Source organism: Hemibagrus wyckioides, linkage group LG26 (genome assembly GCF_019097595.1).
Source record: "Hemibagrus wyckioides isolate EC202008001 linkage group LG26, SWU_Hwy_1.0, whole genome shotgun sequence".
In the NCBI taxonomy this organism is placed as follows: Eukaryota; Metazoa; Chordata; class Actinopteri; order Siluriformes; family Bagridae; genus Hemibagrus; species Hemibagrus wyckioides.
In genome coordinates this window covers 13,166,929-13,185,435 of record NC_080735.1, presented here as the reverse complement: position 1 = coordinate 13,185,435, position 18,507 = coordinate 13,166,929, and the positions used below count along the sequence as shown (strand labels likewise).

The 18,507-nt window shown below is 41.1% G+C and overlaps 1 protein-coding gene across 1 annotated transcript; it reads left to right on the top strand.

The window, feature by feature from the left end:
* Positions 1-881: 881 nt before the first annotated feature.
* On the top strand, positions 882-18,038 carry eif5b (eukaryotic translation initiation factor 5B). Its single transcript, XM_058380384.1, has 24 exons — positions 882-1,019; positions 5,383-5,499; positions 5,807-5,882; positions 6,244-6,889; positions 7,079-7,296; positions 7,532-7,682; positions 7,911-8,003; positions 8,101-8,187; positions 8,294-8,362; positions 8,917-9,218; positions 9,403-9,510; positions 9,598-9,708; positions 9,813-9,880; positions 10,095-10,236; positions 10,507-10,638; positions 10,986-11,168; positions 11,390-11,551; positions 11,639-11,770; positions 12,407-12,538; positions 14,272-14,348; positions 14,472-14,636; positions 15,236-15,374; positions 15,456-15,617; positions 16,030-18,038. The coding sequence occupies exons 1-24, from the start codon at positions 985-987 to the stop codon at positions 16,135-16,137; spliced, it is 3,615 nt and encodes a 1,204-aa protein (XP_058236367.1). The 5' UTR covers positions 882-984; the 3' UTR covers positions 16,138-18,038.
* Positions 18,039-18,507: the final 469 nt, after the last annotated feature.

Below are 18,507 nucleotides of genomic sequence, written 5' to 3'. Positions count from 1 at the left end.
ATTTATTTGTCCCAAATAGTGCAAAAGTACCAAACATCACACATTGTTCAGCTTCAAACTATAAAACTCACACCATCTGCACTGTCTACCTGTAATCCAAGCACCAGAGACACATGTTAGAGCCATAAATTAATTATTATCTAACACACAGTATATTATTGTATTATATACAGATCATACTTTATAGTTTTCACCTGCATTGATGGAACATAGATATATTTTTAAATAGTTAACCCACAGAGCATTTGTTTAATGTTGAAAAACCCACAGTTACAGTAATTGGGACTGCGTCATGTGTCATGAGTAACTATAGAAAGCTGAAAAGTCTGACATGCTCGAGTTTATTTATTTAAATGCACCAATATAATAGGATCAGGAAACAGCTACTTCAAGATTTAGACCAAAGTATACAAAATAGATCACGTTTTATCTGTAGAATTGTTAACTGTAGAAATCCTTTAATATAAGTGCAATAAATCCGATGAATTTAATTAATTAGCTAATTAACTAAATCTATTTATTGTAATTTAGTATTTATTTAATGCATCATTTATTGTACTTTTACTTTTTTTATTTATTTGCTGAATATTTATTTGATAAATATTATAATATATATATATATATATATATATATATATATATATATATATATATATATATATATATAATTTTTAATTTGATCAGTTTATTTATTTATTTATTTAAGTTGGTCTCCTGTGGTTCTCTTGTATAATCCACTACCGTTGCTTCAATAGGACAAATCCCAAATCTCCTCACAAACAGCCATCTAGTGCACTACTTTTCTAGCAGCGCCCGCTAACAGTTTCCCAACTATGTAGTGCGCCATGATAGGCTACTCGAGTTGATTTGGAATTGTGCGAGCCTTCAATCGGCGCATGCGCAATGCTGCTCAAATCGACCATATGCGCTAAACGGTGACTACACACAGCAGTGCTAAGTGGGGGAAATTATTATACAGTAACCATGGGAAAGAAGCAGAAAAATAAAGGAGATGACGGGTAATGTATACTTTAGTGAGAGACAGTGGTGTAATTCGCTCGTTGTGGAAGTGAAAGCTTTGTGAGACACGCTTAGGTAATGTTAGCGCTCTGAACCATGGGCTTCATGTGGCAGGAGCTAGTTAGCTTAGCCTCTGAGGCTAGGCCTGTGCTTTGACTCAACTAGCTAACGTTATACCGGCTTTGGGTTGTGTCTTTAAAGACGCAGGAGGAGGAATTTAAGATGTTATTTTCACCTCGGTGTGTGTGGTAATGTAGTGAAGTTATGTGTCAGAGCTGTATAATGAGAGAGGGAAAGCATCTGCTCTGGTCACCTGATGTTCTCACAGTGTCACATTTCTATGAGTGCAACATCATCTGTTTTCATTGTAGTGTTGGATTGTCGGTGCAACAACACGTCGCTGTAGTAATGTCCCTGATTGTCCCTCTGCTGCTCTTTAAACAGCTCCTCAGCTCATCTCCATCACGCTACAATGAACGGTTTAGACCACAGGCTCAAACCGCGTCGCTGTGCTGAAGTGCAGTGAGAGGAAGTGCAGGTTACACCATGAAGCGTTGTGAACGTGACAGAGACGAGAAGGGCATGTAATCTTTCTGTTCTGGGACCCAATAGCACACTCTCACTGCTGCCACCTCTTTTCAGGGGAAAGTATCCAGGGCGAACTCTGATGTCGTCATATTGCGTCACGGACTAATTAGCATATTAGTTGGCGACCATGTCAAACTGTGTGGCATGAAAAAGCAAGATTTTTAGAGGTTCATGAGAATTGAGTTGAATAACGACTTTATTTTGCTGTGATAAAGTGTTTATTTAATTTGTAAATTCTTTAATTGCTATCAAGAAATATAAGCAGTGTTAGTGAGGAGTCAGGAAACAGACATGAAGAAAAACGAATGAAATTTATTACACACATTACTTGTAAATTTAACCAAGAAATATCAAGAAAAAAGAAGTGAGCAGGTGGGACAAGCAAGGCTAGATCAGTGACTGGTCATTGGGGACAGTGCTTATGAGTGATTGGTTGATAGACAGTGCTCTTCAGTGATTGGTTGATAGACAGTGCTGTTCAACTATTGGTTGATTGACAGTGCTGTTCAGTGATTGGTTGATAGGCAGTGCTCTTCAGTGATTGATAGGCAGTGCTGATCAGTGATTGGTTGATAGACAGTGCTGATCAGTGATTGATAGGCAGTGCTGATCAGTGATTGGTTGATAGACAGTGCTGATCAGTGATTGGTTGATAGTGCTGTTAAGCTGTTGGTTGATAGACGGTGCTGATCAGTGATTGGTTGATAGACAGTGCTCGGTGATTGTTTGAGAGACAGTGCTGATCAGTGATTAATTAAGACAGTGCTGATCAGGGATTGGCTGATAGTGCTGTTAAGCTGTTGGTTGATAGACAGTGCTGATCAGTTATTGGTTGGCAAGAAACTAGACTTAAGTACACATTGTCCAACCAAATAACTAATTACACAAAAGGACAAATTGAAGCATTAGTTTTAGTGGGTTATTGTTTATTATCATTTGTACTGTCATCAATGTGACCTCATAATATATAATTATATAATGAGAATCCTTGTTGAGACACTGATAGATATTACAGTTCAACTATTTCTTTTCAAATGCTCAAAGTATCTCCAAATACTGATCTCTTGAATAATTATAGAAGATGTGTGTAATATTGGAGTAAACCTGAAACACGCATAAAAATTACAGACTGAATTGGAAACTTTGAATCCTTAACATTGTTCACAGTGTGACTGTTTGCTTTCCCTGCTAACTCTCGGTCCATGTCCTTCAGGCAGCCTTTTCCTTTTTTTCCTACTGGACAGTGCCTTACAGTTACTAATCTGATTCCAGTACTGACCACACCCTGCTGGCGAGGCTGTGTCTGTGTCTCCTGTTGTGTTGGTGATGAAATCACTTACCTCGCAAATGCTCACAAGCAACAGCAGCATAAAAAAATGATCATTTCACTGATCTAATTATTCCCACCGACTCCAATGACAACAAATTCGTCTGTAATTTCTTTGCATTTGCGACAGGTTTATATTTTATACACATGCTGATGTCACTTGTTGATATAATTATTATTATTATTAAAGCTAGCTCTGTTTAGTAGGGATGCAGCCTGAAATTCCTTGAAAGAATATTTCTCTGAGCCCCAAACCTATTTTGTATAACCACTCTTTACAACCCTGGTGAACTGAAAAGCATCTCAGAAACTTGTATATCGTCTTAATGCGACACGCGACAAACAGCGTGTTTAACTAACGAAGTTCTGCGGATGACGAGAGACAAAAATCACTTCACACCAGTTAAACCACCATCTTTCTATAAAGATACAGAAAGGAAAAGGGATTGTATGGCTTATAGCTGTAATTAAATTTGAATTAAACCTAAAAATAAATGAATAAATTAGCTTAATTTTGCAAAAGCAGATCGTTTACATGTTTCCAGTCACAGAACATCGTCCTTATTTCTGTTAAACAATAGCAATGCGTGTCTAAAGCTGCGTTCACAAACACCATGATTTTATTGCTGCATGTCATCAGTAAACGTTCATACTACTGGTTGCCATAGTGATCATGTTTATCAGTGGGTGGTGTATCTCCCATTCCACTTTTGACAGCAAATCAGTTTTCTTGCTGGCATTCTGGAGGGAGATTTGTGTATAAAATTCAGTGGTGTATATCTGCATCATATCGTATGGGAGTCAGAAGCAGTGTGTGATCACATGCACCCTACTGTCTTCACTCCAAACTATCGACGCTGAACTTTTGCAGAAAGTTGAACTTTTCTGGACTTTTGTCATGCCACTGGACACATCCACATCTAGTCTGCAATGCTCGCGGTCACTCAGGAACAGAACAAATGTGTTTCCAGCTTTACTCACCTTGATAATCGGTCCATTTCAGACTCAGACCCACAATTGTGATTAAGCACCTCCCTGTCTGTCATCTTAATCTCTCTATTATCTGTTCATTCATTCAGACATTCTTTAACTGGGGTGTGTGTGTGAAAGTTTTTATCACCCTCTGTGCATCTCTCTCTCTGTGTGCATGTGTCTCTGTGAGTGTGTCTCTCTCTGTGTCTCCCTCTGTGTGCATGTGTGTGTCTCTGGGTCTCTCTCTCTGTGTGTGCGTGTCTTTCTCTCCCTCTGTGTGCATGTGTCTGTGTGCGCGCGCGCGTCTCTTTCTGTGTCTCCCTTTGTGTGCATGTGTCTCTTTCTGTGCGTCGTTCTGTGTGCGTGTCTCTCTCTCTGGTTCTCTCTGTCTGTGTGTCTCTCTGGGTCTCTCTCTGTGTGCGTGTCTCTCTCTGTGTCTCTCTCTCTCTCTGTCTGTGTGTGTCTTTCTCTGGGTCTCTCTCTCTCTGTCTGTGTGTGTCTTTCTCTGGGTCTCTCTCTCTCTGTCTGTGTGTGTCTTTCTCTGGGTCTCTCTCTCTCTGTCTGTGTGTGTCTTTCTCTGGGTCTCTCTCTGTGTGCATGTGTCTCTCTCTGGGTCTCCATCTGTGTCTCTCACTCTCTTTGTGTCTGCATCTCTCTTTTTGTGTGTCTCTCTGTGTGTCTGTGTGTGTCTCTCTTTGTGTGTCTCTCTGTGCATGTGCGTGCATGTGCCTTTATCTGCGTGTGCATGTGGGTCTCTGTGTGTGTGTGTGTGTGTGTTCAAGCCCTGCCCTGCCCCGTCTTGTCTTGTGATTTGACGTGCTCTGCTCTGTGAGGTGCTTTCCACTGCTGATGCAACTGTATGTAAGGCTTCTCTATATAAAGGGCTTCACGTGTTATTTCCTTATTGCTGTAGAAGCTGCCGTAGGTAAGAGCCTGTAGAACTTCACCTAAACTGTGCTAGTTTTGCTTCCGAGTAAAGGAGAGGTCTGAAACACTGATTGTTTAATCTTTCAGTCAGGTTTAATTGTTATAACTTATTCTGATTATGTATAAAGTGTTGTGTATAAAAATATGTTAGATGTTTCTTATGAAAGGAGTTTACAGTGTCAGTGCTGTGAAGGTCAGGAGTTTGTGCTTTCCGGCTTCTTGGTAACAGGACAAACTGTGCTTTTAGTTTTATTGACTTTAATGAAATTAATGTGTCCAGCTGTTGTAGGGAAATGAAGCACACCAATACCGATTATTTTATCCCTTAAATAATATTAATATTCTGACTTATTGTGGTTAGGAAAAATAAATCAAAGTTCATTTATTTAGATAATCAGTAAAAGTATTGTGTGTTGTAATGCAGCACTATGTATAAAATATACAATATTTATAACTGTACATAGGATCTATTGTTTTTAAAATATACAAAATGCCAAGATTAATAGTCTGATGGTGAATTAATGACATTTGCTTTGTTTTGTCTTAAGTGCCAAAGACGACGTTGACATTGATGCCTTAGCAGCTGAGATCGAAGGAGCCGGCGCAGCAAAGGAACAGAGCAAAGGCAAGGGCAAGAAGAAGAAAGGGAAGAAAGACGACTTTGAGTAAGTGCTCGTTCCTCACTCAAAATTATAAGGCATTTAGAAAAACTGGCCCAATACAGACATAAGGGAAGTTAAGTGTTCAAATGCAAAATTTAAGTAAGTGACCGTGGTCAAATGCTCTTTATACATCAACCAAAAGGAGTCTCATCTGTTAAGACTAAAGATAAAGTCTGCATTGAAATTTAGTCAGTAAATCAGATTAGTGCCCAGTTTTTCTGTGTGAACGTAGCATACGTGTATTAATCCAAACCATAGAGAAGTGTGCTCTAGTCTTGTGTGCTGATGGTTGATGATGGTGTTTTTGCAGTGAGGATGACATCCTGAAAGAACTGGAGGAGTTATCACTTGAAACCCATGGTGGAAAAGCAAAAGAACCAGCAAAGGTAACTGATAGAGTGCTGTGATACTGACATGATGATATCTGATGTTACATGAAATGCCTATTCAGCTAAACTTGGTCCAGTTTTGTTAAATTCCTGGCCGGTGATGAGCTAGATTATTTAACTGACATGAGTGTAAGGTCAAGTTAGTTGCTATAAATAAGGTGATTTGCTTTGTTTTGTAGCGAATACTTATTTTTAACTGTAGAAGCGTTCATTTCAATGAAGCGTAACGGAATATTTAAGCCTAAGGGTAGCTTATTAGTTGCAGTTATAGTGTTGTTATTTACAATATAATCATATAAATCAGAATGCCACAGACTTATTTCTAATGATCTCCCAATCTCCCACCTGCTGTGTCCAGAAATCAGACTCCATAGAGGACGTAGAGGCCGAGCCAGCACCGACCAAGGCAGACAAGAAGAAGGCCAAGAAGGGCAAGCGCGAGGACGATGAGGGTGAAGAGGCTCAGAGTAAAGACGACATGGAGAACGAGAGCAGGGCGAAAGGCAAAAAGGCACTGCCGGCTCCCGCTGCTGCTCCTGCTGCTTCAGAGTCTGACGACGAGTCTCAATCGCAAAGCAAAGCCAAGCCCGTCAAGAAGGGCAGGCGGAAGGGTGCATCCGACTCTGAGGATGACGATGAGGATGGACAAGCAAATAAAGGAGGAGGAGGCGACGAAGAGCAGTCAGACGACGATTCCCAGGCCGCTCGCAAACAGAAGAAAAAGGCAAAAGCGAAAGCAAAGGCTGACAGTGATAACGACGACGCAGAAGACGATGGCTCCTTCAAAATGAAGACGGCGGCACAGAAGAAAGCGGAGAAGAAGGAGCGAGATAAAAAGAAGAAGGAGGAAGAGAGGGCCAAGATGAAGGCGAAAAAGGAGAAGGAGGAAGAGGCTGCTAAGAAGGAAGTAACCAAGGTTACAGGAAAACCTGCTGCTGCTCCATCCACAGAAACTAAGAAGACGGAGGTGGAGGAGATAGACGGAGCCGAAGACCAGGGCGAAGGTAAGATTTCTTGTAGCGGTTGCTCACAAAGTGCCTCTTAACAGCTTCCTTATGTATTGTATTTACCTACTATTACATTTTTTTGCTTAAATTTCCCATGACTGTTTTAATGCATATAGTTTTTTGCAATTTCAGGTTACTGCTATATATTAATATGAATATATTTTTAAAAAATTGTCTTTTCATCAGATGAGGGTGAGGGTGAGAAGAAGAAGAAGGACAAGGACAAGAAGAAAAAGAAAGGAGAAAAGGAAGAAAAAGAGAAAAAGAAAGGGCCAAGCAAAGCCGCAGTGAAGGCCATGCAGGAGGCCCTTGCTCGGATGAAGGAGGAGGAAGAGCGAGCCAAGAGGGAGGAAGAGGAGAGGGAGAGACGCCTGGCTGAACTGGAGGCCCAGAGGCTCGAGCAGGTGAGTCAAATACAACACGAGAGTTGGATGTTCTCTGAGAAACTGGTTACATGTAGTCTATGTAGTCTATGTAATCTTAGGTTTAGATATCAGTAGAAATTGTTAGCTAAGGAACTCCACAAGCCTGCTTTGTAGATTAAACCAAGTCTCAGACATAATTCGGAAAGTTGTTCAAGCATCACTGGTCTTGCACAGAGATAAGGACCACCACTGACGCATCTTTTCTCTTCCGCAGGAGCGACTGGAAGCTGAGAGGAAGGAGAAGAAGAAGCAGAAGGACAAAGAAAGAAAAGAAAGGCTGAAGAAGGAGGGCAAGCTCCTCACCAAGTCGCAGAAGGAGGCTCGGGCCAGAGCCGAGGCCACGCTCCGTGCGCTGCAGGCCCAGGGTGAGAGAGAAAGACGCTGAAACTAACAGTGTATTTCTTCCAGTATCGATCCTGTCATCAGCATAGAACCCTGTTTTTTTAAAGATAAAATCTGCAATATTCTTCACTTCTAATGTTTAAAATGATTGGTTCTGCACTCTACTACACATTAAAACCTTTTGTACTTGTTTCCCTTCGCTGTGATAAACACATCTTTTATTCTCCTTCTCCAAATGCTCATTGTTTAAGGTGTTGAAGTGCCATCCAAAGACTCTATGCCAAGGAAGAAGCCTGTTTACTCTGACAAAAGGAAAAAGAAGCCAACAGCACACACTCCTGAAGGTAACGTCTTAAACTTAACGCTTTGTACAACTGTGTTCAGACTCTCGACCTCATTATGCAGTGGAATACAACTGATTATTCTTGTTTGCTCTGACAGAGACCTCAGAAGTAGCTTCACCCACGTCGGAGGTGGCTGAACCCATCGCCATGGCGATGGAAGTGAACGCCTCCAAGGAAGAGCCAGGTAATTTTGCACACACAATCTTTTTAGTTCATTCCCGGTGTGCAGTGTTTGGATATTTCGTACAAGCACAAGTTGTGAATATTATCTGTTTGTTTTGTTGCTGCAGAGGCTGAAACTAAGGCTGAAGCTGCAGACCTAGATGACTGGGAGGCCATGGCCAGTGATGAAGAAAGAGGTAAGACCACTGGATACAATGGCAACAGGGTCATGGGTGGTCAAGACTCATTGGGGAGTGAAGGCTGGCCCGTGTGGTCCGATCCAACAGAAGAGCTACTGTTGGTCAGATTGCTGAAGAAATTAATGCTGGGTCTGATAGAAAGGTGTCAGAATACACAGTGCATGATGGGTCAGGGCTGTTTAAGCAGCAAAAGGGGGACCAAGACAATATTATGCAGGTGGTCATAATGTTATGCCTGGTTAGTGTATGTGCAGTATAAAATTAAATGCATAGCAACTAAACCGAAAAGTATAAATTTTGTTACTTTTCAAAGAGGGTAGACCATGTAGGCGTGTCCAAAAAATAATCCGAATAAATGGTTCTTAGAATGATGAAAGATATCTAAGCTAAAATTTTAATGTTAACTTTTTGTTGGAGAAACTCAAAAATAGCGTGGGCCAAAGCCCCTGTTTTCTCGTGGCTCCATTCGTCGTTCTGTGAAAAAGACCTTAAGCGTATAAAGTGTATTCCCATTAAGAGTAATATATCCTTGCATTTCTTTTCACTCTCAGAGTTGAAGAAGGTGCACATCGAAGTGAAGGAGACAGCAGCCACTCAGCCAGGCCACAAACCCTCTGCTCCTGCCGAACAGGAGAACGGTAGTGAAGAAGAGGACGAGGAAGACGAGGAGGATGAAGAGGAGGACGAAGAGGACGAGAGCGAGGAAGAGGACGAAGAGGAAGAGAAGGACAGCCAGACAGCACAGGACAAGAGTGTGAAAGAAGAGAGCTCGGAGTCGAGCAGCGAGAGCGATTCGGACGACGAGCGCACCAAAGAGGAGAGGATGTACGACAAGGCCAAGAGACGCATAGAGGTACAGATATAAACAGAGTGTTCAAGACATGATTATATACGCACGGCCAGGAGACCTAGAGAGGGGCAAATGAGAAAAAATATTTATGTATATGCTAAAGCCAGACGGAACTGAGACGACCAGCAAATCTCACCGGTTCTTCTACCTGATTCTGTTGTGTTTATTTATTTTGTTTGTGTTGCAGAAACGGAGACAGGAGAATCTGAAGAACACCAACTTGGAGAAATTGAGATCTCCTGTGGTCTGTGTCTTGGGCCATGTAGATACAGGAAAAACAAAAATCCTTGACAAGGTGTGTGTGCCTGCATGCTGTATTTCATTGCCAATTTCATTTTTACTTCACCCAGTGTGAGTCAGTTCTGCTGTTTTTTATCTCCAGCTGCGACACACACACGTACAGGATGGCGAGGCAGGTGGAATCACCCAACAGATTGGTGCCACCAACGTTCCCTTGGAAACCATCATTGAGCAAACCAAGATGGTGAAAAACGTGAGTACCTCTCCTCCCACCAAGGCAGTACAGAAGAATATGTGCACTGTCTGTACATTTCTGAGACAAATGTTTCAAATATTTTTATTTTATTTTATCTCCAGTTTGACAGGGATAATATAAAAGTTCCAGGAATGCTGATTATCGACACCCCAGGACACGAGTCTTTCAGGTGATAGATGCTGATTCCTGATTGTTCTGATCATGTCTTGTTTATTTAAGGTTACTCTGCCTCGGAGCTGCCTTTGTTTTTGTTTCTGCTTCCTGGTTTGCCTGACCTTCTTTCCTTCTTCCTGCCTCTATTTCTTCCTCTGCTTCATCCTGTTTTTCCTTTTTTTTATTTATTTATTTTTTATACCCTCATTGACCTCTGTTCATCTCTGCAGTAATCTGAGAAACCGAGGCAGTTCCCTGTGTGACATTGCGATCCTGGTGGTGGACATAATGCATGGTCTGGAACCTCAAACCCTCGAGTCCATCAACCTGCTGAAGGAAAAGAAATGTCCCTTTATTGTTGCTCTTAACAAGGTAGGCCTCTCCGCTGATCTGAGATCAGATGATTACAGAGCAACCTTTACCTAAAGCACTATCAGAGTGGACTAATTTTACATAATCAGGCTGAAAGGACTGATGTCTTGGTAAAAATAATTTTTTTGGTCTATAGACATTATTTCCCTTACATGGAATGACCTATGTGTTGCTCCACCTGCTAGAGAAATGTGCAGTACATATGTTAGTATGACATGAACTATCCATTACATTTCTGTTTTTTAATGCCGTTCTCTCGCTCTTTCTCAGATCGACCGTCTCTATGACTGGAAGAAGAGCCCGGACACAGACGTTGTAGCTACGCTGAAGAAGCAGAAGAAGAACACAAAGGATGAGTTTGATGAGCGAGCCAAAGCCGTCATGCTAGAGTTCGCCCAGCAGGTTTGTGCACCCTCCACTTCCTCCTGTAGCTGGCAGGTTCACCTTCCACCACTGTATCGTCGTTAATGCAAATAACGTCATTCATGCTTGATTTATACTTTAATGATCGAGTGAAAGGTTCTGAGAAGATCCTTCACTGGTAGCTTGTGATATTATCACTTAAATATTTTCCCTTACTATACAGTGCATGATTTATTCAAAACGAGATGTCAACACAGCACAAGTTGAGTCTCTATAATTAATTAGTGCAGGCTGCTCTACAGGTGAATCTCCACATTGCAGTAAAGCAGGTATCATTGCTCAGAATCATTTATAACTTGAGATGCCGTTTTTGTGTATCTGCACAGGGTTTGAATGCAGCTCTGTTCTATGAGAACAAAGACCCACGGACGTTTGTGTCACTGGTGCCCACCTCTGCACATTCAGGCGACGGCATGGGCAACCTGATCGCCCTGCTGGTCGAGCTCACCCAGACCATGCTGGCACGCAGACTGGCCCACTGCGACGAGCTCCGAGCACAGGTCATGGAGGTGAGGTTGAAATTTCATTCCTGTCGAAAAGTCTTATTTGTATATGATGGTATGAGGATTAGTAATAATTACTGGATTAGACGAAAGTGTCACAACATAATGAAGGGTATAGTCATGTAGCAAAAGCTCAGGCAAATATTTAGGAAATGCATATGTTGGGATTGTTTTGTAACCAGCAGCGGAATTACAACAGAATATGCTTCCTGCTGTGTCTTTGCCAGGTAAAAGCTCTGCCCGGTATGGGTACGACAATAGACGTGATCCTGATCAACGGGTGCTTGCGTGAGGGCGATACCATCATCGTGCCCGGTGTGGAGGGGCCGATCGTCACTCAGATCAGAGGACTGCTGTTACCACCTCCTCTCAAAGAGCTCCGGGTCAAGGTTTGTCTCTGGATTTCTTTAACACCCAGCCTACATGCAATACTGATACAAATATCTTACAGCTTCCTGTTGAATATCTTTGTTTAGAATCAGTATGAGAAGCACAAGGAGGTGAATACGTCTCAGGGAGTGAAAATCCTGGGGAAGGATCTGGAAAAGACTCTGGCAGGTTTGCCCCTGCTCGTGGCCCATAAAGATGACGAGATTCCTGTACTGAAGGTGAACCTTTCTTTCCCCTTTATCTATAGTCTTGCTACACTGTTCTGTCTTGTTGTTTGGGAACTTGCGACCTACTAATAAAGAGATTGCAATAAATGGTTAAATAGCAACTTTTGGCAAATTGTTATTTTCGATCAGTGTAAATATTTCATGTTTAATATTAATACTGTTCTCACCAAATTTTGGCCATTCAACCAGTATACATTTACATCTAGTCAGAATAATATTAATACTGACCCCAAAATAAATGACTCACTGTGTTGTGGAAACAACATGTATAATATGTTGTAATTATGTTATATTATTTGTTAGGTATACACGTAGATATTGCTTTACTTGAGTGCATGTTTTACACAGAACAACGAGCTAACCCAAACGTGTTCACATGTACTTGCTCCATCTCACTGAGGCAGGAGATTTAGATGGAAAATCACAGCAGAGTGAAACCAGAATACTGACCGAACAAGTAAAGGAATATGTTTTTTGTCTGAGGACTGAATATTTATTTATTTTTTTATCGTGATCATAATGGAGATTTATGCCTCACCTTTCCCTACACAAAAATATTTATACTGAGATACCTCAAATTTGTTCATGAAAAATCCTGTTTCATAGCATTTCTGTTTGTCTGTGTAGGATGACCTGATCAGGGAGCTGAAGCAGACGCTGAACGCGATTAAGCTGGAGGAGAAGGGTGTGTATGTACAGGCGTCGACACTGGGCTCACTGGAAGCTCTGCTGGAATTTTTGCGCACATCCAAAGTGCCTGTAAGTACAAAGATCAATCCTGAAACCAACCTCAAGCTATCTGTTCTCACTGATAGATATACGGTTTAATTGAAGAGTAGTATATGGTCCAGTTTTTTGGCTCCACTATGGTCATATAGGTTGAAATGACGACTAAAATTAAGCCATTAGCCTTTAATATTTATCAGTAAAGAATTCTCATATACAGTGAGGGAAGAAATTATTTGATCCCCTGCTGATTTTGTACGTTTGCCCACTGACAAAGAAATGATCAGTCTGTAATTTTAATGGTCAGTTTATCTGAACAGTGAGAGACAGAATAACAACAAAAAAATCCAGAAAAACACATTTCAAAAAAGTTCTACATTGATTTGCATTTTATTGAGTGAAATAAGTATTTGACCCCTTTGCAAAACATGACTTAGTACTTGGTGGCAAACCCTTGTTGGCAATCACAGACGTCAGACAATTCCTGTAGTTGGCCACCAGGTTTGCACACATCTCATATCTCAAGGAATTTGGGCCCACTCCTTTTTGCATCCACGACCCATTTTCAATGCCCTGGCTGAAGGAAGGAGGTTCTCACTCAAGATTTGACAGTACATGGCTCCGTCCATCGTCCCTTTGATGCGGTGCAGTTGTCCTGTCCCCTTAGCAGAAAAACACCCCCAAAGCATAATGTTTCCATCTCCATGTTTGACGGTGGCGATGGTCTTCTTGGAGTCATAGGCAGCATTCCTCCTCCAAACACGGCGAGTTGAGTTGATGCCAAAGAGCTGGATTTTGGTCTCATTTGACCACAACACTTTCACCCAGTTCTCCTCTGAATCATTCAGATGTTCACTGGCAAACTTCAGATGAGCCTGTACATGTGCTTTCTTTAGCAGGGGGACCTTGCGGGCGCTACTGGATTTCAGTCTTTCACGTAGTGTGTTACCAATTGTTTTCTTGGTGACTATGGTCCCAGCTGCCTTGAGATCATTGACAAAATCCTCCAGTGTAATTCTGGGCTGATTCCTCGCCGTTCTCATGATCATTGAAACTCCATGAGGTGAGATCTTGCATGGAGCCCCAGACGGAGGAAGATTGACAGTCCTTTTGTGATTCTTCCATTTGGGAATAATCGCACCAACTGTTGTCACCTTCTCACCAAGCTGCTTGGCGATGGTCTTGTAGCTCATTCCAGCCTTGTGTAGGTCTACAATCTTGTCCCTGACATCCATGGACAGCTCTTTGGTCTTGGCCATGATGGAGAGTTTGGAATCTGATTGATTGCTTCCTTCTGTGGACAGGTGTCTTTCATACAGTTAACAAGCTGAGATTAAGAGCTCTCCCCGAGAGTGCTCCTACTGTAATCTCAGCTCCTTACCTGTATAAAAGACACCTGGGAGCCAGAAATCTTTCTGATTGATAGGGGGTCAGATACTTATTTCACTCATTAAAATGCAAATCAATGTATAACTTTTCTGAAATGCATTTTTCTGGATTTTTTTGTTGTTATTCTGCCTCTCACTGTTCAAATACACCTACCATTAAAATTACAGACTGATCATTTCTTTGTCAGTGGGCAAACGTACAAAATCAGCAGGGGATCAAATCATTTTTTCCCTCACTGTATACCTACACTTATAGCTCTGATGCTGTATAAATGTTCCTAGTGTATTGTGTATTATACTGTATTGTATTGTAGATCAACCTGAAGCAAAGACCTGCTAAGTGATAGATTTGTTTTTAATTTTCTTTTTTTATTTCAGTATGCTGGCATTAATATCGGTCCTGTTCACAAGAAAGATGTAATGAAGGCATCTACAATGCTGGAACATGACCCACAGTATGTATTCCTTATACATCTCTATCTCTTTCCCCCCAGTGTACATAATTTATAGATTTTAATGTTTTCCACAATATGGATTAAAAGTCATAAACTGTTGCGCTTCTCTCTCGTCTGTTTCAGGTACGCAGTGATACTGGCATTTGATGTGAAGATTGAGAGAGACTCTCAGGAGATGGCCGACAGTCTTGGCGTGAGGATTTTTAGCGCCGAGATCATTTACCATCTGTTCGACGCCTTCACCAAATACAGAGAAGACTACAAGAAACAGAAGCAGGAGGAGTTCAAGTATGTATTCTGTCTGTCTAACTCTGTGGCTCCCAACTCATGGATTTATCTCTGTTTAGTCAGTGTCTCAAATTATATACTTTAACCGTAACACTTACCAGTTTAGTTTAGTAAATCAAGCTATATTCTTAAACGGCAGTTAAAGGAAATTGTATTGAAAATGCATGTTATGTATGCTAGATGTCTAAGCCAATGATTTGCTGTATGTAATTTTAATGTACAGGTATTGCTTTTAGATGGAGATAAAAGGGGCACATATTTCAGATGTTTGATAGTTATCAGCCCCTAACCCTAACCCTTAGACCCCCAACAGAGCATGGCAAAACATGGCATCATCATGCTGGTCTTTTTTACTATTCTGCGTTCATTATACTTCAGTGTGAAGACTATAGATCTGATTTTGTCCTGTTGTTTAATTCTGCTGTCTTTTTGTAATCAGTTGACATTAAACACATTTCTATTTGGCCCAGATATATACAGGTTCAGTTATACTTGCCATGGTGTTATAATAAATTAGGAAATATAAGGGAATATGATGTGTTGGAGTAATAATATCCAATCCCTGGCCTTACCTTGTGTTCATCTTGTCTCTCCATTAGGCATGTAGCAGTGTTCCCGTGTAAGCTGCGCATCCTGCCTCAGTTCATCTTTAACTCCCGAGACCCTATAGTCATGGGGGTGACTGTGGAGGCAGGGGTATTAAAGACAGGCACCCCGCTGTGTGTACCTAGCAAAGCGGTAAGTGTGTGTGAGCGTGGGTAAGTTTCTTCATGGTTTGGTTTACACACTCACTCACACTCTCTTGTGATCTCCTTTCAGTTCGTGGAGATTGGCATCGTGACCAGTATCGAGGTGAACCACAAGCCAGTGGATACTGCGAAGAAAGGGCAGGAGATCTGCGTGAAGATCGAGCCGATTCCCGGAGAATCGCCCAAGATGTACGGCCGACATTTCGAGGCTGTAGATATCATCGTTAGCAAGGTGAGGCTGCGTTTACATAACGTGCGGTATGATACTAACTGACAGGAATAGTTCATTTAGTTGGTTTACTTCCCTTTTAAGCTTAATTTTTATTTGTAATGTCTCTATAGATATTTAATCAAAGGACATTTTTGACCGAATAAGATCTAAAACTTTTTTTTTTTTTTTTATGTATTTACCTTCTCAAAATACGAAGCTGTATAATCAGAATTATAGATTTATCAAGCAAATATATCTGTATGTTGATTATAATATATATATAAGTTATTAATAATATATTACCATCTATAGATGGTACCATATATAGAGAGATTTACAGGTTATGGCCTTTAGTCGAATCCAGCATTAAACAGTGGACTGGTGACTGTCTCAATGACTAACCTTATTTATTTATTTATTTATTGCCTCGCAGATTACCCGTCAGTCCATTGACGCTCTGAAGAACTGGTTCCGAGACGAGATGCAGAAGTCGGACTGGCAACTAATCGTGGAATTGAAGAAAACTTTTGAAATCATCTGAGCACACACAATGACTTTCAAACTGACCTACATGCTGAGACCACACACACACACACACACACACACACACACACACACACACACACAGACAGTTGTACACATTGCCGAGTCCATCTGACTTCTTCGGTCTAAGTGTTGCTGTTGTTTTACATATACATACACACACACACACACACACACAAACAGAGGGTGAGTGTGTGTGTGTGTACGGGGTTGAGACATGCTCCTCCCTGTTTTCCCTCCATCTCCTCCCTTTTGAGCGATGGAGACGACAGAAAAAGGAAAAAAAGAAAAAGGAGAAAAAAAAAGTTTTTCTGTGAGAAACTGAAACTATTACCACTGTTTTTTAACAGTGACCGTTAGAGAAACATTTACACACTATTCCAATCGTGCCTCTTACTGATCAACCGGTTTAGTTTCCCTAAAGAATGGAGCTGCTTATAACGAAACTTTAGTGGAATAATAGGTCCTTTCCCCCGAAAATGCTAACATGGTTAATAACCTGTGAAAATGAACGAGAAGCCATTATTATCGAATGCTAATCGGCTGCTGATGGCTTTCACAAATTCACCGCGACGTTACCATGTTTGGGTTAAGGTGTAGTGCCAGTTTCGCGGGCTCGGTTTCAGCCGGTCATTGTGTGAACCTTAGTGTCCGTGGTGATGACACTCCATCAAATCGCACAGTACAAGTGTGTGTATTAAAAAGGAAAGCAAGTGGGGAATTTCACTTGATTTTGTAAACATTAAACAAGGATTTTAGAGATAAGTAATTAAGCCTGGTCAGTGTTTTTTCCCTTCCTTTTCTTTTCTTTTAAAATTTTTCCGCTCATCGTCCCTGGAATGCAATGTCTTTTACGCTCCTCTGTGAATGAAACCCAGGTTCTGTGGTATTTGTTGCAAGGCCATTGCTTACTACACTTGATGCCTGTCTTTACTGACATTGTGTGCAAAGAATTTCCCCGATTTAAAACAAAATAAGATTGGAGATTTAATTACCAATAAAGTGATAGCAAGAGTTGTATTTCAGACGTGTTCTCTAGTTTCTAAAATTGTTTCCATCTTCACCTGCAGAAGGGAAACGAAAGCATGGGTTTAAAACGGCACACTGAACCAGTATTTACTGTATACTACACACTTTTCCACTCTGGTACTGTATAAGTATGCAGTATGTCAGATCTAAAGGAAATCATCCCCCCTGTTTATATTGACACAACTGTAACGTGATTGTGGACAAATTCTTGGTGCTGCATTTTTGTTTTTTGTTGGTTTTCTGCTGTGCTTCTGTCAACAAAATAACAAGAGCCTCTGTCACCATTTGCTGAGATCAATTTCCCAGTGAAACCACTGAACAGCATTGTGGGTGATGTAGGAAAAGTACAAAACTAAAACCGGTCGTTGAAAATTGAACCAAATCTTTCGTACACAGACATCATGTATTCATTCTAAATATTGTAATCAATTTGTTCAGGGTGGATCATTTCCTTTTGAACTTGATGATAATACCTGATATGACTACCCAGCTACCAATTTTTGCTTCATTTTTGCTTTCATTTGTTTTCATTGCTTTCATTGTTTTTTTCCCCTTTTTTTTAGTTCCTCAAGTTTTCTTTAATGTTCATGTGTTGTGAATGGCTCAGAGAACATTCCCTTAACGTCCTCATTGTAACCTGTAAATGAATTTGAGAACTGTTCTGGAAACCTTTTAAAATATTTGTACCCCTTGTGAAACACACACACACACACAAACCTGGGAGTTTTTAAGGAAGGTTCCTGAAACGTCAGGGGGGAATGTTCTCTGAACCAGCGCTATACAAACCTGTCTTTAAACTGCTGCAAAACTGATCGGTTGTCATAAGGTACTTGTTATATTGTATCTAATAAAACAAGACAGGCACAAAAAGTCTCGTTGATGGGAACATTACGGGAGAATGGCCAGACTTACACTATAAGGCCAAAAGTTTTGGGACACTCCTACAAATCATTGAATTCAGGGGTTGGGCTTGGCCCTTTAGTTCCAGTGAAAAGAAATCTTAATGCTTCAGCATACCAAGACTTTTTGGACAATAAATGGATGAATTAGAGCGTCCGACCTTCTTGTCCAACATCAGTGCCTGACCTCACAAATGTGCTTTTAGTGGAATGGTCAAAAATTCCCATGAACACACTCCTAAACCTTGTGGAAAGCCTTCCCAGAAGAGTTGAAGCTGTTATAGCTGCAAAGGGCGGGACAACTCCATATTACATTCATGTGCATGTAAAGGCAGATGTCCCAGTTTTGGCCCGGCTCACAGACTCCACTCTAATTCATCCCAAAGGTGTTCTATCAGGTTGAGGTCAGGACTCAGTGAAGTTCCTCCACACCAAACTCT

What these genes read in the sequence shown, in the direction of transcription:
- eif5b (XM_058380384.1), top strand. Translation starts at nt 985, where the DNA reads ATGGGAAAGAAGCAGAAAAATAAAGGAGATGACGG. An exon ending in AAGCAAAAGAACCAGCAAAG is followed by an intron (nt 5,883 to 6,243) that starts GTAACTGATAGA and finishes TGCTGTGTCCAG; the next exon opens with AAATCAGACTCCATAGAGGA. An exon ending in TGCGCACATCCAAAGTGCCT is followed by an intron (nt 12,539 to 14,271) that starts GTAAGTACAAAG and finishes TTTTTATTTCAG; the next exon opens with TATGCTGGCATTAATATCGG.